Below are 22,829 nucleotides of genomic sequence, written 5' to 3'. Positions count from 1 at the left end.
GTGAAGTTCGGGCCAAGTTGGGTCCCAAACCCAAACTTTGACCTGAAGTTCGGCCAAACCCGGCGAACCCGAACTTCCACGGGTTCGCTCAACCCTAATTGTGAGCCAAAATCAGGAGTGGATCTACACAGACATAAGTAGGGGCGCAGCAGCTGCTTTGGGGCCCAAACTCAGAAGGGGCCCACCCATAAAGAGGACTAAAAGATCTTATTGTCAGGGCCCCCTCAACAGTATTATACAATGACATTATATACAGAGACAGTGTAGGAAATGGACGGAGCGGCTGCAGAGCCTCGTGATCTTGACTAGCTGCAGGGGTGTGGGTTGCACCGGAGGAGGGGGTTGCAAATTTTTTTTGGGGGGTTCAACCCTCCCCCCTTCAAAATCACTGAGCGAACACTAACATGTGAATAAGCCCATACTTTGGCAAGTTAGCTGCAAGTTGACCCTGCTACTCTCTGGTCACAGAGTGGAGAGCTGACTGTCCATATAGCGACTGTTTTCATGAAACTGTAGTTTTAAACTTTACAAGGTCAATGATTTCCGAGGTAATCAGAAAACCATCTGTCACATACATTAACCCCTGGAAACAATGTGAGCAATTTAACTATTTTTTTTATTTTTATTAAGAATAAAACAAAACTGTACGTTAAATGCGAATCATAAACCAAATCTAATCAAAGGACACAAACAAGAATGAACATTCCAAACAATTTTTGGAATTGCTCCGTTCCGTGGCCCTGCAAAAAAATAAAAATAAATAGAACATATCCTATTTTTGTTTATTTTGCGGACAAGAATAGGCATTTCTATAATGGACAGCCCGTTCCGTTTCGCAAATTGCAGAACGCACACAGGCGGTATCCGTGTTTTGCGGATCGGCAAAACATGGCACGGTCATGTGCTTGTAGCCTTAAAAGATAAAATTCTGCTACATTTAAAGATGTTTCAATTTGCTTCATTTTAGTATCTACAATACTGTTCGAATGTATCAGGTTGCAGTTCTCCCAGCTGCCTGATGGTGGCAGCAGTGAGCCTCATTGGGCTCGGGTTCCATTGAAGAGAAGACAACGTGCAGCTGGGATCTGGAAGCAGTGCACTTCAGACCACAGCGAACAAGGGGACTTCTTCTTCATGCTGGAGGTGACACCCTGGTGCCCAGAGCTGCCCATGGTGCTGAGCAGGATGTAGGAGTGCAGCTCTGGAGTGGAGCTCTCGCCTTGCACAATACAGGACCCCCTGGATGAAGCAGCAGGGAAGAGCTGAGTCTCTCTCTGGGGTCTGAGGCTTGCTTCTGGACATCTTTTCCTCTTCATTTCCAGGAGATAGGGAATGCTATCTCCATCTCTGCATCAATGTTTCACTGGAACAAGTGGAAGAAAAGGATGGGGGCGACCACTTCCTCCAAGAGACCAGTGTTTGATGAGAAGGAGGATGGTGAGTAGCAGGAGGGCTGCAGAGCTGCCTTCTGTATTCTGCTCCTTACTTTTACACTTCTGACAAGGTTTCACTTGCTAATCCTGGTTACCATCAGCCTCCTTCAGTCTGGGTGTCAGGGTGCATTAGTAATGTCCCACTAGTCAGGGGTGTAGTGGCGGCACAGTCCTCAGGTCTGTGTCACACGTTTTGTTGCCCTACTGTTAAAATAGCCAAAACATAACGGATACGATTTGTAGCGGAGTCAGGTTTAAGTAAGTGCAGCCAATTGTGTCACCATCAATGGCACAGGGCACAAGCAGTGTAGTCCCAAACGTTAAATGGCACAGTTAGCTCTGCTACATCTGTATTTATATGAGCATTTGAAACTAAGGGTTTATCATTTACTTTGGTTTTTTTTTAAAGATATTTGTTTTTCTGTTTTTTTTTAATGTATATGCTGTATGTTGTATGAAATGGTACAGATATGAGATAGATGCATATGAGAGATAGATAGATATAGAGAGAACATATATCCAGTGATACAATATGTTCATTTCTGACCCATAGTATAGAAACCAGACTCAACATACAATGTCTCAGACTCCAAATAGTCCAGGTCACGTCTCTGGTAAAAATAAAAAAAAGCTGGATTAGTTACTAGTTAGCAGTTGTTATATGTAAGGACTTCTTTTATCTGTCTTAGTTATCTGCTTATCTTTCTTAAATCTTCATTTTCTCTTATCTTGGATGACATTTAGGGGCTTTGGAACCGATTACTCAACTTACAATGGTTTCAACATACAATGGTCGTCCTGGAACCAATTAATATTGTATCTTTAGGGGCCACTTTGTAGATAGATATTACATGGATGGATAGATATAAAGAGTAGAGAGAGAGATATTAGATGGATAGATAGATATTAGATAGATAGATAGATAGATAGATAGATAATAGATAGATAGATAGATAGATAGATAGATAGATAGATAATAGATAGATATAGTAAATATATATTAGCTGGATAGATAGATAGATAGATATTAGATAGATATTAGATGGATAATAGATGGATAGATATTAGATAGATAGATATTAGATGGATATTAGATGGATATTAGATGGATATTAGATGGATATTAGATAGATATTAGATGGATATTAGATGGATAGATATGAGATAGATAGATAGATAGATAGATAGATATTAGATAGATATTAGATGGATATTAGATGGATATTAGATGGATATTAGATGGATAGATATGAGATAGATAGATAGATAGATAGTAGATAGATATTAGATGGATATTAGATGGATATTAGATAGATATTAGATGGATATTAGATAGATAATAGATGGATATTGCACGGCTCTGCTTTATACTACTTCTCTGTCTGTGTTCTTTGTACAATCTTTAGTAACTATCTTCCGTTCTTCCAGTCTCTGTAGTGAAATAGAACCTGACTCGTAGCCTAGAGGAGAACCCTAGGCTGGATGTGTATTGTCCATAGGAGAACACTATAGACACCCCAGAACCACGTTTATAATATGTGGCCAAAACCTGGGGAGTCTTGTCAGATGTATAAATGACCAGACAGGCAGCTATATGGCGGTGGGATGTATTGCTGCAAAACCGGGCAAGTTTGCCACTTAGAAGTTTGGGAAAGCGGTTTGATCTCCAGTAGCAGCCATGTTGGTCCTTGGCCCCTATGGCTCTGTACCGACTCCATGTGAAATCAGAGGCATGTGGAGGTGTAGGGTGCTATGGGTGCTGCATTACAACTCCATGCAACTTGTCCAGGGCGGACATGCTGTATATGCCAGGGGCCCAGCAGGTTAAGGAGCCCACTGCTCACGAAAGCAACTTCCTACTATTAGCTTTCATATAAAGGACTGAGCTAATGATTTATATAAATCACAATCTCTGAAAGTGACACTTAAGGGGGGGGGGGGGGGCGCTCCGTGATGAGCTACTGGGGCCCATACATACTTTTGCGCAGGGGTCCACCGCTGTACGTGCCGCCCTTGCTCCAGTCTATAGTAAAAACTTTCAGATTTGGTCCGTTGTACTCGAGTGCCATATGACCTAATTTTTGCCTCTACTATTCCGCTTGCGTACAGTCATGTGACTTTTTATAAGACAGGGGAGAAGGAAACTAAAGTACCTTTTAATTAAGATGTCAAGATCTGTAATTAAACACAATGCATGCTGGGAGATTGCTGTCTGAAGAAAATTGCGGCACCTCTGATGAGGCGAATATAATATAATATTTCTCGGCTGGATTTGAATTCCAACAGCAATAATAATATAATAATAATAATCTTTATTTATATAGCGCCAACATATTCCGCAGCGCTTTACAGGCCAGGGGTTCATGTACAAACAGAGTCATAAGTTACGTAGCAACAGACACGTCCATAATTAGAACAAGAGGTCGCAAGAGCTTACAATCTATGAGGAGATAGGGGTGACACAAAAGGTAAAAGTGCATATTTTGTTCAAGGTACAGGAAATGATGATAAATGGTCTATACATGGAGAGGGGCTAGATCAGGGGATGTGATAGGCCACCCTACAAATATGTGTTTTTAGGGAGTGTATATTGTGATTTAACCTAATTTCTCGGGGTAGAGCATTCCAGAGAACTGGTGCAGCTCAAGAGAAGTCTTGGAACTGGGAGTGAGGCTACTTTCACACTTGCGCTTGATCGGATCCGTTCTGAACGGATCCGATCATATTAATGCAGACGGAGGCTCCGTTCAGTACGGATCCGTCTGCATTAATAACTTAGAAAAATTTCTAAGTGCGAAAGTAGCCTGAACGGATCCGTCCAGACTTTCAATGTAAAGTCAATGGGGGACGGATCCGCTTGAAGATTGAGCCATATGGTGTCATCTTCAAGCGGATCCGTTCCCATTGACTTAGGCTACTTTCACACTAGCGTTCTGCTGTCCGCTCGTGAGCTCCGTTTGAAGGGGCTCACGAGCAGAGCAGAACGCTTCCGTCCAGCCCTGATGCAGTCTGAATGGATGCGGATCCGCTCAGACTGCATCAGTCTGGCGGCGTTCAGCCTCCGCTCCGCTCGCCTCCGCACGGCCAGGCGGACAGCTGAACGCTGCTTGCAGCGTTCGGGTGTCCGCCTGGCCGTGCGAATCCGTCCAGACTTACAATGTAAGTCAATGGGAACGGATCCGCTTGAAGATGACACCATATGGCTCAATCTTCAAGCGGATCCGTCCCCCATTGACTTTACATTGAAAGTCTGGACGGATCCGCTCAGGCTACTTTCGCACTTAGAAATTTTTCTAAGTTATTAATGCAGACGGATCCGTACTGAACGGAGCCTCCGTCTGCATTAATATGATCGGATCCGTTCAGAACGGATCCGATCAAGCGCAAGTGCGAAAGTAGCCTTACATTGTAAGTCTGGACGGATCCGCACGCCTCCGCACGGACAGGCGGACACCCGAACGCTGCAAGCAGCGTTCAGCTGTCCGCCTGGCCGTGCGGAGGCGAGCAGAGCGGAGGCTGAACGCCGCCAGACTGATGCAGTCTGAGCGGATGCGCATCCATTCAGACTGCATCAGGGCTGGACGGAAGCGTTCTGCTCCGCTCGTGAGCCCCTTCAAACGGAGCTCACGAGCGGACAGCAGAACGCTAGTGTGAAAGTAGCCTGAGAGGTTCGTATTATGGCGGATGTCAGTCGTGAATCATTTGCAGAGTGTAGAGGATGGGTAGGGTGGTAGACAGATGAGGGAAGAGATGTAGGGGTGCAGCACTGTGGAGAGCTTTGTGGGTGAGAACAAGCAGTTTAAATTGGATTCTGTACTGTATGGACAACCAATGCAATGACTGGCACAGGGCAGAGGCATCGGAGTAGCGGTTGGACACATAGGTGACCCTGGCTGCTGCATTAAGGATATATTGGGGAGGGGAAAGTCTGGTGAGGGGGAGGCCAATAACTAGTGAGTTACAGTAATCGAGGCGGGAATGGATCAGGGCAACAATCAGAGTTTCTAGAGATATTTTTGAGGTGCAGGTGACATGAGCGGACGAGAGATTGAATATAGGGGGTGAAGTAAAGATCAGTGGGTGTGCTGCCTGGGCGTGATGATGGTGCCACACACTGAGACGGAGATATGAGTATTAGGTAGGTTAGTAGATGGAGAGAACACAAGAAGTTCCGTTTTTGAAAGATTCAGTTTCAGATATAGAGAGGACATGATGTTAAAGACTGTGGACAGTCAATGGTGTTCTGTAATACAGCCGGGGTGATGTCGGGGGATAAAGTGTATAGTTGTGTGTCATCAGATGGTACTGGAAACCAAATCTGCTGATGGTCTGTCCAATTGGGGCTGTGAAGAGAAAAGAGGACAGGGCCTAGCATGCAAATAGGATTTTGGAGAAACTCCATTGACTTGAATGTTTAGTATTATTGGTGCAAATATTTGATGCACAGTCAGCGTGGAATATCGATAGAGTGCGAAACAGGCCGTAGGGTCTGCAAAAGGCAAGAGCATAAAATGTTATAGAACTGAAAAATATCAGGATTTTGTTTTAGTACTGTATAGACAGTGACTTGGAAAATGAAGAAAAAACATCACAAATTCTTTAAAATGTCTTCAAGAAATTCACTGGTAAACCAGGCACCATGCCGTTGTAGGGCTAGCTCAGCTGTGTTCTGTCAGAATACTATACCTTATCAGAATGCTATACCCTCGTCACTTCCGGTGACACGGCCGCACCAGAAGTGACGAGAATCAGCTGGAGGAGAAGCGCCCACTTAATGTGCATGCGCGAAACCGACCGGGACACACTGCGCGTGTGCCCCGGAGCCACGGCTGGGTAGGAGAGTGTGCGCACGCACGGCTATATACTCCCGTTAGGCACACACACAGGATTACACCGCGCGTGCGCACTCAGGAGTAGGGAGATCTGATGGAACATTTTGCACTGACAAATCTACCTACCCCTGAGTGCGCACTCGCGGTGTAATCCTGATGTATGTGGCCGACGGGAGTATATAGCCGCGCGTGCGCACCCTCTCCTACCCACTCGTGGCTCCGGGTGCAGTGTGTCCCGGCTGGTTTCACGCATGTGCATTAGGTGAGCGCTTCTCCCGCGGCAGTGCTATAATTTTGACTTACCCGTGGATCTGCGCTTGCGCAGCGCCGCACACCCCCTCCTCCAGCTGATTCTCGGCACTTCCGGTGCGGCCGTGTCACCGGAAGTGACGGGAGTATAGCATTCTGATAAGGTATAGTATTCTAACAGAGGAAGCTGAATGTAATGATACCTTTTACATAGTAATCTGTTGCTTCCTTCTGGAGAAAAAGTACTTCTAATGCATATGCAAATGAGCTGTTAAGTGCACCGAGGGTGGGTCTAAGACACTCTTTGCACCTTTTCTCCAAATATTTCCTCTGCCAGCCCCTCCCTCTTCTTGATTGACAGGTACAGGGGAGATGACTATGCAGGAACCTAAACCCGTCAATCAAGGAGTAGAAGGAGGGGCTGGCAGAGGAAGCAGGAGGAACAACGGTGCACAGAATAGTTTGGGCAGCTGGAGTACTGCAGGTGTGGGACAGGTGTGCGGCTGCACTCGGTTGCTCATCCTTCCCGAGCCCTATGACACCAATTTTTGATAATCCAGCTTTCCCGCTGGGTAAGGGTAAGAGAGAAATATTGGGTTTTTTAGAAGGAGGAGGGACTAAGGGTAAGACAACTGATCTCGGGAACCTCTATCCGTACTTTAGATGACCTGCCGGGATGTAAAAATAGAGGGGCGTGGATCCTATATAGAGGTTTGAGGAATTATGTGTTATCCCTAGGCCCGTTAGAGGCCCTTGCTAGGGATTTGACCCCCTTTGAAGCAGTTTGTTCACAATCATCTCCTCCTACGCATCTGGTGTCTCTGGTATATGGGCTGCTACAGGAGAGTGCTGGACCTACCTCTGCCTTGCCTTATGTGAGGACTTGGGAGAGTGAACTGGGAAAAGTGTTCTCTAAGGATCAATGGGAAAAATCATTTGTGCTGTCTCACAGGTCCTCCATATGCTGTGGGATACAAGAAAAGAATTTTAAAATACTTTCTAGGTGGTACAGGACCCCTGCTGTTCTACATTCCTTTTTCCCGGAGTGCTCTGACCTGTGTTGGAGATGTTTAGAGGAGGTGGGTACAATGTCCCATATCTGGTGGCGGTGTAAGAAAATTGCTCCCTTCTGGTCGGCCCTGAATGAGCTGTACAATAGTATGTTGGGTGTGACATCTGATTGGACGCCGGAGGAAGCTTTGTTATCAATGTTTGCTGGATCTGTTCTGGTAGCCAAGAAGGGCCTCCTGAGATTTTTTATGCAGGCGGCTCGTCTGGTGTTGCCTAGACATTGGAAATCACAGGACACTCCAAGAATGACAGAATGGTTGGAGACGTTTGAGAACTTACGTAGAATGGAGGAATTGATTGCAGAGGATGCGGGACTGGATCAGAAATACCTGAAAGTGTGGAGGCCATGGATTCTGTTCAAAGGGTCCCAGAGGTTTATTGATTGGCTAGATCGGTACAGATAGATTGTAGATGCTTGCTTGCATTGAAGATACCTTGCAGTATGTCTTTACCCCTTTGTGTTGTCTGTGTTTGTCTCCCCCGTTTGTCCTGTTTCATGTTCGTCCATAGGCTTTAAGAAACACTCTTTGTCATGGGTTCTATGTAAGTGAGAGCTTCTTGCTTAAATTAACGTAACCCTATTGTTGTCGCTTTTAATTATGATGTGTTTCTCACATTGTACTGGTACATGTTGTTACATTTTTTATGCCTGAATAAAATAATTGAACAACAGAATAGCTTGGGTCCGCCCTTGGTGCACATAACTGCTCATCTACATGGATTTAAAGTACTTTTTCTCCAGAATGAAGCAACAGATCGCTAAGTGAAAGGTATCATTCCATTCAGCTGAGCTAGTCCTACGCCTGCTTCATCAGTGAATTTCCTGGTGACAAACTCCCTCTATACAATACTGTAGGACATTTTCTGATACCTTTCTGTAAATTTGGAAAAAAGAAAACCGATCATGGTTGGGTTATGAACAATACGGATTATGTCAGGACCTGTTCAGGAAAAAACTGATGGTTCTACATGGGAAGTTCAGTCAGTTTTGTCTTTGATCGCGTTCAGTGGTTCCGTTTTTTTCTGCGCGGGTGCAATAATTTTTTGATGCGTTTTTCTTGAGCATGAAAAGAAAACAGAAGAATAACAATCTACATCTTCCAGCAAAAATCTGTGAAAAACGCATTGCATCCGGATGTCTTCCGTTTTTCACTGAAGTTCCATTTACTTCTATGGAACCAGAGCTGTGTGAAAAAAAACGCAGAATACAGAACGTGCTGTGATTTTTCCTGAATGCAGAAATGATACGTGGAAAATGACGCTCATGTGCCTGGACCCATTAAAATGAATGAGTCAGGATGCTATGGATTTGCTTCACGCATCGCACTCGGACAGACAACTCGCTCGTGTGAAATAGCCCTGAAAGTAATTATTTGGGAACAAAGTGAAACAAACGGGTGTGATTGTGTCTCTTAGAAACGCCATTTACAGATTATTAAGACATTGTGATTTATTTATTTTTTATTTATTTTAAGCACTTATATAGCGCTACTATGTTACGCATCGCTTTACAGACATTATCCTCCAACTGTCCTCAATGGGGCTCACAATCTAAGTTCCCTATCAGTAAGTCTTTGGAGTGTGGGAGGAAACCGAGGAACCTGGAGGAAAGCCACGCAAACACGGGGAGAACATACAAACTCCATGCAGATGTTGTCCGTGGTCGGATTCAAACCTAGGACCTCAGTGTTGACCAGTGAGCCACCGTGCTGCCCATGAGCATTGAGGGGTCCTGTGACACAGACCTAGACCAATCACCTGGAGCAGAGAGCATCACATGGGCAGCCCATTTATTTCAAGCACTGTGTAATGCTCGGTTTCTCCTGTGGAGGCGCTGCAGGGAAACAGAACTCCTGCTCTACAGGCGATCACTGGGGGTTTTGGCACCAGAGCGCTGGTTATTTTCTAAAGGCAACTCTAACAAGAAGAGGATAGAAAAGATAGCACATCATGAAGGTTTTTTACAGGACCTAAGACTTTTACTAACTAAAGATCTGCCAACGCATCCATCATATCTATTTTCTCTAAAATTATAATGTATGTATCAATAAGCCTATGAGGAACAATCAGGATGCAAGCAAGACTAATGCAGTAATGTGTTTGTCTGGGGCAGAGGCATCGTGCCTATGTGCTATATAATGTGCCTGAGAGCGCTGCACGACGCCTCTCCTGTGTATTACTCTCTTCTGCGGGGACGACGACACACTTAAAGTCGTAATGACTAACTGGATTAGTCATTTATATATGTAACACTAATGGATTAGGTCAAATCTTGCATGTGCATTTTACACTGTGGATCAGGAAATGAGGCGGGTCAGTCTGCGCGCCTTCGACTCTTATCAACGATGTAGCCATTAAATATCTCTAAAGTCTTCCAGAAACAAAAATGACTTCATCATATATCATTTGTTTTCCTGTGTAATTGATATGGAAACCATGAGACATGTGCGAGTGCAGTATGGGCCCATAGAACTCTATGAAGGCTGCTTTAAAGGGGCGGTCTTACTTCAGCAAATGGCATTCATCACGTAGAGAAAGTTAATACCAGGCACTTACTAATGTATTGTGATTGTCCATATTGCTTTCTTTGCTGGCTTCATTTTTCCATCGATTTATACACTGCTCGTCTCCGGGGGTTACGACCACTGCTGCAGCACAGACACGAGGTGGTCAGGACGGGAGCTGCTCCGCATGCGTGCCTATGTGAGCTTCAGGGGCATTGCTAGGTCAAAACATTCGGGGGCCTGGGCCCCTGATGTTTTGTCCCAGGTGCTGAATGTCCTGCCTGCCAGATAGATATAACTGTATTGCCATCCTCAGGACGACAATACAATTGAATCTAAAGCACTGCAAGAGCTGAAGGACCTGTGATGACATCACAGTCCATGTGATCAGTTCTAAATGCAGTAGCTGAAAAGGACCTGCGATGATGTCACCGTCATGTGACCAGTGCAGGAGAGGAGGGCTCAGCAGTGAAGAGAAGTCCTGCGAAGAAGCTGTGGTGAGGTCTGCTACATGAGGAGAGGTAAATGAAGGGAGAGGCAGAGCAATGTTGGGAGTTGTAGTTATTTAACTGGGACTGTATGTTAGGGCTGAAGGTAGGGAAGTTATTGATATGGGGCAGTGAGGTGGAGTGATGTTAATTACATGGGACTGAAATTTGGAAGTGGCTGGGGTAGTGTGATGTTATTTACATGGGACTGTATGTTGAGGGGTAATGTTATTTATATGGGACTGCATGTTGGAGTGGGCTGGGGCAGGGTGAAGTTATTTACATGGGGCTATATGTTGAAGGCAGCTCTGGGAGGGAGTGATATTATTTACATGGGAGTGAATGTTAAGGGGTAATGTTATTTACATGGGACTGCATGTTGGTGGTGGCTGGGGAGGGGGTGATTTTATTTACATGGGACTGTATGTTGAAGGTGTCTGGGGGAGGGAGAGATGTTATTTAAATGGGACTGAATATTGAGGAGGTGATGTTATTTACATGGGACTGTATGTTGAAGGCGGCTGGGGAGGGGGTGATGTTATTTACATGGGACTGTATATTGGAAGGGGCAGGAGAGATGGTGTGATGTTATTTACATGGGACTGTATTTTGGAGGGGGCTGTAGATAGAGAGGGATGTTATTTACATGGGACTGTATATTGGAGGGGGCGGGAGAGATGGTGTGATGGTATTTATATGGGATTTTATGGGAAGGGAGGGAAATAGTGTTATTTACATGGGACTGTATGGCGGAGGGGCTGAGGAATTATAATTTTTGAGGACACTAAATGGAGGAATATAACTACAGGGGGCACTGCAGGCGACATTATAAATACTTGGGGCACTTCAGGCTGAGCATTATAACAGTAGGGGGCAGTATAAATACTGGGGGCACTTTAAATCCAGGGGACATTAGGCGTTCTTATTACTACTGGGGGCTCTATAGGAGGAATCCGCACTATGGGGGCATTATTACTACTGAGTGGTCTGTAGAGAGCTTTTTTTTTTACCACTGGCGGGACAATAGTGGGCCTTATTTCTACTGGGGGGCTCTGTAAGGGCATTATGTATACTGGAGGGCTCCTCTACTAATGGAGGCACTCTTGTGGAGCATTATCACTGTTGGGTCCAGTAGGGAGCAGTATTACTAATGGGAGCATTCTAGAAGGGAATTACTATTGGTGGGACTATGAGGAGTACTGTTACTATGGGGGGCACAAATTTTTCTTCAGGATAGTATTTGGGGGTACAGAAAAGTAAGGAAGCTGTGCGTCACACTCTGCAGAGACGAGGAGGCTGAGAGAAGTTGTCCACACCGAATGGAGAAGATGATGACAGAGAAGATCTACATTGGAGGAGACGTCACCTGGGAGGCCCTGGATGTGAGAAGTAGTGCTGCTGTATAGCAAGTACAGCAAAATGTCTTCAGTGCTAGTGTTTGCAGGGGGGTTTCCTGTAGTGTGCAAACATGACTACCGCTGATGAATTGCAGGGTGGTCATAACCCCTGGACACGAGCAGTGTATAATGTGATGGACAAATGAATCCAGCCGGCAAAAGACGCAATATGGACAATCACAATACATTAGTAAGTGCCTGGTATTAACTGTCTATACATGAAAAATGTCATATCCTGAAGTGACACAACCCCTTTAAAGGTGCATACCATCCATGCCCATGGCCCATAGGAAATTATTGCATTTTCACTCCACAGTACCTATAATATTGTCTTCATAGCTTACACAACTGTGAGAATGTCTTGCACTTCCCCTGATTCCCAGAAGCAAGAAGTTCTACCATGTCCTGTCACCTGCGGCCCATTGACAAATTACAAGTTGACCGCAAACAGTAAGGGTGGGTTCACACTAGCGTTAGGGATTCCGATATGGCTTTCCGTTGTAACATGGTTATAACGGAAAATAACGGAATCCATAAGACGGAAGGACGGATCCGTTCTTCTGCCCATAAACTTGTATTATGACAGAATGCAAAACGGAAGCCTTTAAAAGGCATTCCGTTTGCTCTCCGTCCTAATATAAGTCTATGGGAAAGCATAACGGATCTGTCTGGGTCCCATTATGCAAGACGGAAAGCAAAGTCCTGTCGACGGGATTTTGTTTTTCGTCTTGCATAACGGGACCAAGACGGATCCGTTTTGATTCCCATAGACTTCTATTAGGACGGAGAGCAAACGGAATGCCTTTTAAAGGCTTCTATTTTGCATTCCGTCATAATGCAAGTCTATGGGCAGAAGAACGGATCCGCCCTTCCGTCCTATGGATTACGTTATTTTCCGTTATAACCATGTTACAACGGAAAGCCATAATGGAATCCCTAACGCTAGTGTGAACCCACCCGAACTTGTATTCTGTGGCTATTTTTTTTACTTATTTTTTTTTTGTGCATCACAGAAGACCAGTGATATCAGTAATACGCAGCAGATAATTGACGTCTTAAGGTTGCAAAAATGTGCACCGCAGGTCAGTTTCTGTATGGGGCAATTTAGCCGCATGTGGATGGAATTCGTTGCACTCTCACCCACATGCATGGGACTGCAAAATTTTGTGGATTTTACTTGTGCAAATTAGTGAATTTAGCGAAATAAAATGAAAATGTAGATCCACGCTATAGCTTCTACCATATTGACTTTTGTGGAGTTAAAATTACCCATTATAGGAATATTACTAACCAGTGGTTACTTTTCACTGGATTTCTTAGGAAGTCATTTTGGCTAAGGAAACTAGAGGACCACAGAAGTGAAAACGCAGTATTAGGTGGCGGTCCATCCAATAATGTACGAGGCACCAAAGCAAGAGCTGCTCCATGTTGGCGGCTCTCTGGCTCATAGAGAGAGAAGGCCTGAGCGGGTAACCTCCCTCTATGAAGTTCATATGCTCTAATAGGTCGTATGGATAGGGTTATCCTGATTGAATAATACTATAATACCATAAATGTCAAATAGGAACACATAGCTATCTTGAGAAAGGGGGTCTTCAACCCACCTGCTATGAATCACTCCATTCATGTCAATGGTAGTTCCGATAATAGCTAAGTTCCGTATGCTCGTCTATTCTCAGAACTCGCATAGAAGTGAATGGGGGGAGCTGTGTATGGTCAAAGAATATATTTTAAGACCCCTTTCACACGGGCGAGTATTCCGCGCGGATGCGATGCGTGAGTTAAACGCATTACACCCGCACTGAATACTGACCCATTCATTTCTATGGGGCTGTGCACACGAGCGGTGATTTTCACGCATTACTTGTGTGTTGCGTGAAAATCGCAGCATGCTCCTCTTTGTGCGTTTTTCACGTAACGCAGGCCTCATAGAAATAAATGGGGTTGCGTGAAAATCGCAAGCAAGTGCGGATGCGGTGCGATTTTCACGCACGGTTGCTAGGTGACGATAGGGATGGAGACCCGATCATTATTATTTTCCCTTATAACATGGTTACAAGGGAAAATAATAGCATTCTGAATACAGAATGCATAGTAAAATAGCGCTGGAGGGGTTAAAAATAAATAAATAATAATTTAACTCACCTTAATCCACTTGCTCGCGCAGCCGGCTTCTCTTCTGTCTTCTTTTTTGCTGAGTGCAGGAAAAGGACCTGTGGTGACGTCACTCCGGTCATCACATGGTCCGTCACATGATCTTTTACCATGGTGATGGGTCATGTGATGGACCATGTGATGACCGGAGTGACGTCACCACAGGTCCTTTTCCTGCACGAGCAAGTGGATTAAGGTGAGTTAAATTATTTTTTTTACCCCTCCAGCGCTATTGTACTATGCATTCTGTATTAAGAATGCTATTATTTTCCCTTATAACCATGTTATAAGGGAAAATAATACAATCTACAGAACACCGATCCCAAACACGAACTTCTGTGAAGAAGTTCGGGTTTGGGTACCAAACATGCGCGATTTTTCTCACGCGAGTGCAAAACGCATTACAATGTTTTGCACTCACGCGGAAAAATCGTTCATTTTCCTGCAACGCACCCGGACCTTTTCCCGCAACGCCCGTGGGAAAGAGGCCTAAAGGTGGTCATGGTAGAAATCCCTCCAAGTAGAGATCATTTGCTAAGGATTAATTCAGCTGTGTGGATTTAGCTTTTGATACAATAGATCCGGTCATTTTGCTGGGTACAGTGACCTAAGAATTTGCTTGTTATATGCATTTAGAAACAATTTAGATGAGTGGATAAAGTTCTTCTTGGCACTTTGCTCATAAGCCATGACCTACGTCCTGTTATACTGGTGTTTACCCTTTACACGGGTCGACGTGGCTGGCAATTATCTGGACGGACCCATCTGTTCCCGATATCTGTGTCAGAGGGGGTGAGAGCAGCATTTACATGGAGCAATCACCTCCGCTGTATGGAGACCAGGGATCGCTACTGAGATTGCTCATTCCCATAGAGAATTGTTGTTTCTTGGCAGCAGATTATCTAAGGAATCTACTGCCAAGAAATGTGATGAATTTGATGTCCGCATCAGTAATGCTTTCACCCAATGGACAAGCATTTACTCGTTCATCTGGAGATCAGTGGCACCTTACCACAGGGCAATAACTGGGAATGAGCATTCCTAGCAATGCTCGTTCCCAATAATTGCCCCGATTGTTGTCCTGTGTAAAGGGGCCTTTAGCCTTTGTATTGTATTCAGATATCATTTTGTTTTGTACATCATTTTGTGTCATGAGCTCTTTAAAAATTTTTGGGGGATTTTACAATTAAATATGATTAATAATAAGGTGGCATTTTCATTGGTTGAAACAGGAGCAAGTTTCACTAAGGCTACTTTCACCCTCGCGTTTGGTGCGGATCCGTCATGGATCTGCACAGACGGATCCGTTCAGATAATACAACAGTCTGCATCCATTCAGAACAGATCCGTTTGTATTATCTGTAACATCGCCAGGACGGATCCGTCTTGAACACCACTGAATGTCAATGGAGGACGGATCCATTTTCTATTGTGCCATATTGTGTCAGTGAAAACGGATCCGTCCCCATTGACTTACATTGTGTGTCAGGACAGATCCGTTTGGCTGTTTCGTCAGACGGCCACCAAAATGCTCCAAAGCGGAATGGAGGCGAAACGGAGGCAAACTGATGCCTTCTGAGCGGATACTTTTCCATTCAGAATGCATTAGGGCAAAACTGATCCGTTTTGGACCGCTTGTGAGAGCCCTGAACGGATCTCACAAATGGAAAGCCAAAACGCCAGTGTGAAAGTAGCCTAATATGTGAATATTAATTTTTCGCTAATATGTCATCCTTATAGGACGTTACCGTGTCAAACCAATTTCGACCAGTTATTAGAAATTAGCGAATTTCTTCAAAATTTCAATTCAGCTGCTTTGCTAAATTTTACTAAAAAAATTCGCTTTGTGACGAATTACATGATCACGGCATCTGAGAGTAAAAACTGTGTAAAATTGGCAGAAAAAAAACCCGAAATCATAATTACCGACTCCATGGCCGCCGTCATCTTGCTTGAAGATCTGGCACGAAATCTTGCGTGGCCCAAGATGACGTCATCACGCATGGGATTTCAGCCGAGATCTTCAATCAAGATGGTGGAGCCGACCTGTCACGAGTAAATGGAGGAGGTAAGTATGTTTTTTTGTTTTTTTTTTACACTATTTCAGGTTAAATCAATTCGCTACCACGAAGCACGAGAAAATTCGGCTTTGCGGCAAATCTATTTTATCCTGAAATTCGGATCGAATTCCACTTCGTTGGATTCGATTCGCTCAACTCTACCAGTTATAGTAAATGGACAGAACACAGACCTGTTGAGATGCCTATCGGTCTTGCTGATAGGAATACATTGCGCATGTTGTATATTAGGGATTGACCGATATAGATTTTTTAGAGCCGATACCGATAATCGCTGAAATTTCAGGCCGATAGACGATAATTTATACCGATATTTTATATATTATAATATATATTATATTGGTTTGTAGTCACTGAGGTGGTGAAAATTTGCATTTGGCACTAGTATATTATAAATGTACGGTAAATTATAAATTAATAAAGCCCTTAGTAGTCAATTTATAATTTACATTTATAATATACTAGAGCCAAATGCCAATTTCCACACCATCCCCCCCTTCTCACTGACTTTATTAACCCTTATCAGACCTCAGATCAGACTTTAATTAACCCTTATCAGACCTCAGATCAGACTTTAATTAACCCCTATCAGACCTCAGATCAGACTTTAATTAACCCCTATCAGACCTCAGATCAGACTTTATTTAACCCCTATCAGACCTCAGATCAGACTTTATTTAACCCCTATCAGACCTCAGATCAGACTTTATTTAACCCCTATCAGACCTCAGATCAGACTTTATTTAACCCCTATCAGACCTCAGATCATACTTTATTTAACCCTTATCAGACCTCAGATCAGACTTTATTTAACCCCTATCAGACCTCAGATGAATAAAAAAAAAAAAATCCTCACCTCTCCTGCGCCACAGCTCCTCTTTTATCTCCGGGTTCGGTGTTGCGCTCCCCTGTGTTCTCCGGCCCGCGCTGCACTGTCACCTGACGCTGTACGGGGTCAGGACAGTGCAGCGCGGGCCCCATCAAAGAAGACCAGGGAGGGCAAGTATCGGAAGCGCTTGCTGCGCTTCTTCCCGGCTCCCGGCACCCAATGCAAACTAGTGAGCGCTTCCATAAGCTTTATACGCATTATCGGCAAGGTTAGATGCCGATACCGATAATGTGCAAAATCCTTAATATCTGCCGATAATATCGGTACTTCCGATAATCGGTCGATCCCTATTGTATATGGATACTGTTAGCTCCTACTGTATGTAATACATGGACTACTTGAGTCTGCCGGAGAGGCGGCTGCTCTTACGGAGGGTCTCTTTGCTCTGGCTCATAGAGAGGGAGTATATGACCAGTGGTTGTCTTCATGTGGCCCCACTCTCCTGCTCCTTCTTCTTACTAACCTACAGACCGAAGAAGAGGAGTGGATTTAGGACAGTAAAACAGACTGTATTCAGGGTAGAATATAAATAATATAGTGGCTCCCCCCTCTAAATTATTGGATCAAGGTGCACTGACAATTGGCCGACCCACTGCCAAAAAAAAAAGAAGTATATTCATATAAATCAAATTGACAGGCACACTTACATCTAGGAATTGCTCCTCTTATTAGATTAATAAATGTTAATTTATTAAAATTGATACATTAAATTTTACCCTAAAAACAATATAAACAATATAAAATATATCTATATCTCTATGAGCCGACACCCCTGACAAATGATAGTAAATTGTTATCTCGACGATTGCTATGAATTGTCCCCACATGTATTAGAGTGGCGTCACATAAAGTATATATCAACACCTATAAATACACTGTAGAGTTATCCTTAATTGCCAGTATCCATTAATGTCTGCAATCAGATGTACGTCTTCTGTATTCAGGGTAGCACTGGAGTTCCTTGGGCCCACCAGAGGAAATCATTCTCGGGGCTCAAACCCCTATATGACCAATAAAGTCTAACACTTTGTATTTCGAATAAATAAACCCTAGTTACAAGTTATTGGCTCCAAATGTTTTTTTTTTTTTTTATCCTGGACCTTTGTGGCCCACTATGGTATCTGACAATGGGCCCACCAGGGGATCCTCTGGTATTGTGGAGGGCAGGTCCAACGCTGGCTATATTGTTTCTTTAACCACAGAGACGCATCATTCAGCATAGGAGCTGTATACAAAAAACGCAGCCTATTGTGAAATTGCTTCATTGCGCTACTTTACTTGCCTTGGAGCCAATACAAAATGTTGCAAACCTGCATGTACCAGATTCTTCTTTGCTAAACCCTTGGATACCCTGCTCTTTTTGTGTGTTTGAGCTAACAGACTTGTGTAAAGGTATAGGGGGGGGGGGCAGTGTATCTTTCATCAATTATAGATGTTTTTGTTGGTTTCAACCGGTGACTGACAAAATGAGACGATGATTTGAAGAGCTGGTATCGCCGCGCAGGCAGGTGACCCGCTGTGTCAAGATGAGCGTCCTGACTTCATAGTGTCAACTTCACGTCTCTAACATCATTATTTTCCTTCTGCTTCAATGACAATGATAGGTAAGAGGCCTTCTCTTCTCCGACAGAGCTCTTCACAGCGCAGGCGACCATATTTGTGAAAAGACAGGGGGCCGCAGTTCATCTCCCTGACTGTCGCTGTCAACGAGATATTGCAGTTTGATGCTTCCAGTGCCGCAGGAGTTTAGGAGAATTCAGACATGAATTCAGTACCTACATCCTAAGGAAATCTTCCCGCGTTCCACATCCTCTACATGCGGAGGGCTTGTTTTTGTAACTCAATTTACAGGACATGCCCTGGAAAAAATCTTGGTTTATTTTCGTGTAAAAATACATGAGCATGCATTAAATGGGGGGGCAGAGCTCACAATGGTGATTTACCCAATGTTAGGTAAAATCCGGGTACATTTACACGCCCATTTTTCAACCATTTGTGCGTCCATTTTCTGGCCGTTTGTCTGGTTTTTGATGGCCGTTTTTGCATCCATTTTTAATGGGCATGAAAAACTGATAATTGTCATTGGGTTTTTTAGTTAAAACCCTGAACCCTGCAGGGCCCTCAGTATATATATTATGACCCCCCTCTAGTGCCCCCAGTATAAATAATGCAACCATTTGTGCTCTACATAGTTATAATGGCCCCAGTTGTGCAACCAATATAAATTGTGGCCCCCCCTTATTGCTTCCCATTAGTTATAATAGCCCCCAAGTTGTGCCCACCGGCGTTTTAGACTCTGCTCTTAATAAGCCCCTGCTCTGGCGGTGGATCCGCTGAAGTTATGTAGAGGCGCCGGCCTCTACATAACCTCGGCATATCTAGCGCTGATTCTAAATGTAAGACAGCTTCCTTGCTGGCTTACATTTGCACCATTTTCTACGTCTAAAACTAGCGTAGAAAATGGTGACTGTCCCCTTCCCGCTCCCCTCACCACGCCCGCTTTTTTAGACCTGGCGTGAGCGGGAATAAGTCGCAGATTGTGGCGCAAAGGACCTTTGTGCCACAATCTGCGCCAAAAATACGCATGCTAGAGGCGTATTCCTGTTTGTAAATGACCCCCTTAATTCATAATGTTGCTTGCACTAAGCGCTTTAGTTACAGTATACACTGTGTGACTGGCAGCACCGGTCTTCATGAGATATGTCATTGCACCTGGGGTAAGAAAAACATTGTGTGTCCACAGCTACAATTTCTGTTTACTATTAGTGATGAGCGGCAGAGGTCATATTCGAATTCGTGATATTTCGCGAATATTTTGTAGAATATTCGGTGAATATTCGCGAATTCGAATATTCGCTATATTCTACGATTTTTTTACTAGAAAAATTGACAAGGTAATGATTGCGTAATATGCGAATTTTCGTAATGCAAATTTTTATCGCAAATCTTTCAATTGCCGAGCAAAAACATGATTCCTCCCTGCTTCTTGCTTGTGGGCCAATGAGTCATAGCACTATTATCGAATATATATATTCATTTTTTTGAATATTCATAATATTCTAAAACAAGAATATATAGCAATACAGCGAATATTCGAAAATTAGAATGTAGAGCAATTTAGCTAATATAGTGCTATAATCTCCTTTTTTTAATAGTTGAATTTTTTTTCCAATCTGAACTTCAGATGAGAAAAAAATTACAACTATTAGACAAAGAAGATTATAGCACTATATTAGCTAAATTGCTCTATATTAGTTTTTTTCAAATATTCGCTATATTGCTATATATTCTTGTTTTAGAATATTACGAATATTCGAAAAAACAAATATATTCGATATAGTGCTATATATTCGTTTTTTGGAATGTTCATAATTTTTTCCATTTAAAGTCATGATTCCTCCCTGCTTCTTGCTTGTGGGCCAATGACTCATTGGCCCACAAGCAAGAAGCAGGGAGGAATCATGTTTTTACTTGGCAATTGAAAAATTTGCGATAACATCAATATTAAAAGCCCGGACAACCCCTTTAAGAAAGAGTTAATAAAATTCATCAGTAAGTTATGTGTACCCCAAAATAGTGCCATTCAAAACTACAACCTGTCCCGCAAAAAAAAAGGTCCAAAACAGGCTGGTCACTAAGAGGTTAAGGCTACATTCACACTTGCGGTAGCCTTTTCTGGCGAGGGATCAGCCTGCTGGATCCGTGCTACCGCAAGTCCACCGTGCTGGCAGAAGTCCTCTCCGGCCCCATTCACCATATTGGGGGCAGGCCGGATGTCCGGCCACAGCACGGTAAACATACCGAGAGGCGGCCGGACAAAAACGACAACATGCCTCCGGCCCGACCCCATTATAGTGAATGGGGCTGGAGCTGACTTCCGCCAGCACGGTGGACCTGTGGTAGCACGGATCCAGCAGGCTGTTCCCCCGCAGGAACAGCCTACTGGAAAAGGCTGCAGCAAGTGTGAAAGTAGCCTCAGAGGCTTGACCAGGCTCATCATGTGACACATGACATCATAGAGGGATTCTGTGAAGTCACAGCTCGAGTAGAAGGCAGATATTTGCCATAGATCAGTTTGTAGCTGGGGATGCTATATTATGCCTGCGGGGGTATTTGCTAGATGTTGCAGCAGGTGCTCTGAGGTACGTGTGTGTACTTTATATCTTTGTGGGAATATATTACATTCGCCCACATAGGGAAATAATTTGTGATGAAACCATTAGAGAATTGTTAGGCTTTATGACTTTCATAAAATATTAATCATGTTTAATATTCCATGTCGCTGGTTGTAATGATGTGTAAAATTTAATTTGTTTTATTTGCTTAATTAACAAACACTTATATAATGTCATTTTTAGAGCTCTTTTGGGTTAGTGTATAATGTTATTATAATGTTCATTATTTCATTTATTCATTCTTTCTAGCACTACTACTCTCATCTTTTTATTGTTGAACATAAAAGAGGACCTCTCACCTCTCCTGACTTGTCAGTTTTAGTAACTGCTTGCACTCCCCACATAATAACAATTCTGGATCATCTATTCTTATGACGCTATAATGTGCCGTTACTTTGTTATTCCTGCTAGACGTTATAAAATAATTGCAAGCAGTTTGCAATAAAGGTCCAGCTGGGCGTTACCAGTTGCGGAGTGTCCTTGCACATTCTGACACTATCCAATCAGTGCGGCCAGTATCAGAGTGTACAGGGACACACACCAAGCTGGTAACACCCACCTGGACCTTTATTACAAACTACTAGTAATTCATTCATAACTTCTAGAAGGAATAATAAAGGAATGGTACATCATAGGTTAATAATAATAGATGCTCCAGAATTGTTATTATATTGGTGATGTAAGTAGTTACTGAAACAGAGATGTCAGGAGAAGGGAAAGCTCCTTTTTAAAGGTGTGTTCCACATCATTCGCTGTAGTTTAATAAAAAGGAACCAAGATAACCCACTTGTCTTGTTCATTGCTGGGTTTCTCAGCTACAAAAACCCCACAAATCTGACTTTTAGGAGATATATGACACATGCTATTAGAGTGAGCTTTTGACCATTCAAGGTCCTCCTTAAAGGAGATATCCCACTAACTAATGACTGTAAAAAATTTAAATCAGACATCACATCGTACATGACAACCTCTTTCTAACAACGCTAGAAGCAGCCCTGTACCTCGCACGGATCCAGAGATCTCCACATTCATTGCTCGGCTACATTTATATCAAGCTGAAAGCTCAAGGGCAGTGTCTTTTCTGCTGCAGCTCAGGGGGCGTGTCTCAGCTCTGCCTATCACAGCGCAGGAGGCGTGTCTCAGCTCTCCCTATCACAGCTCAGAAGGCAGTTGGAGAATGAAACTTAGCATGTGCGACCTTCTCAGTGAGCAGGTCAAAGAAATAAGAAAAAAGCAAACAGCTGGTGGCGCTATACAGATACATTTTATTGAATAACTCACTGGCTATACAAAATTTTTAATTACATACAATTACAAAAGTATTCAGATCCAGGTGCTGGTTTAAAAACTGTAGAATATTTTTCGTAGGAAAACTCCTTTAACCCCTTAAGGACTAAGGGCGTACCGGTACGCCCTATTTCACGAATCCTTAAGGACTCAGGGCGTCCTAAGTTTAAATCAAGATTGCAGAGCTGCGGGGGTTAATCCGAACAGGATGCCGGCTGAAATCATTCAGCCGTCATCCTGTCACAACGCCAGGGGGGGTCATGTGACCCCCC

General features: G+C 43.6%; 1 protein-coding gene across 1 annotated transcript in view; it reads left to right on the top strand.

Moving 5' to 3' along the window:
- Positions 1-1,077: 1,077 nt before the first annotated feature.
- The window catches only part of STK32C (serine/threonine kinase 32C), a 348,290-nt gene continuing 326,538 nt past the window's right edge, over positions 1,078-22,829 (top strand). Inside the window, exon 1 of the mRNA XM_040437577.1 lies at positions 1,078-1,437. Within this exon, the coding sequence (XP_040293511.1) occupies positions 1,356-1,437 (82 nt within the window). The 5' untranslated portion in view covers positions 1,078-1,355. The remainder of the gene's footprint in view (positions 1,438-22,829) is intronic.

The sequence above is a fragment of the Bufo bufo genome, chromosome 6 (assembly GCF_905171765.1).
Source record: "Bufo bufo chromosome 6, aBufBuf1.1, whole genome shotgun sequence".
Taxonomy (NCBI): Eukaryota; Metazoa; Chordata; class Amphibia; order Anura; family Bufonidae; genus Bufo; species Bufo bufo.
The sequence above is the reverse complement of the archived record's forward strand: the minus strand, read 5'-3'. Positions and strand labels throughout refer to the sequence as shown.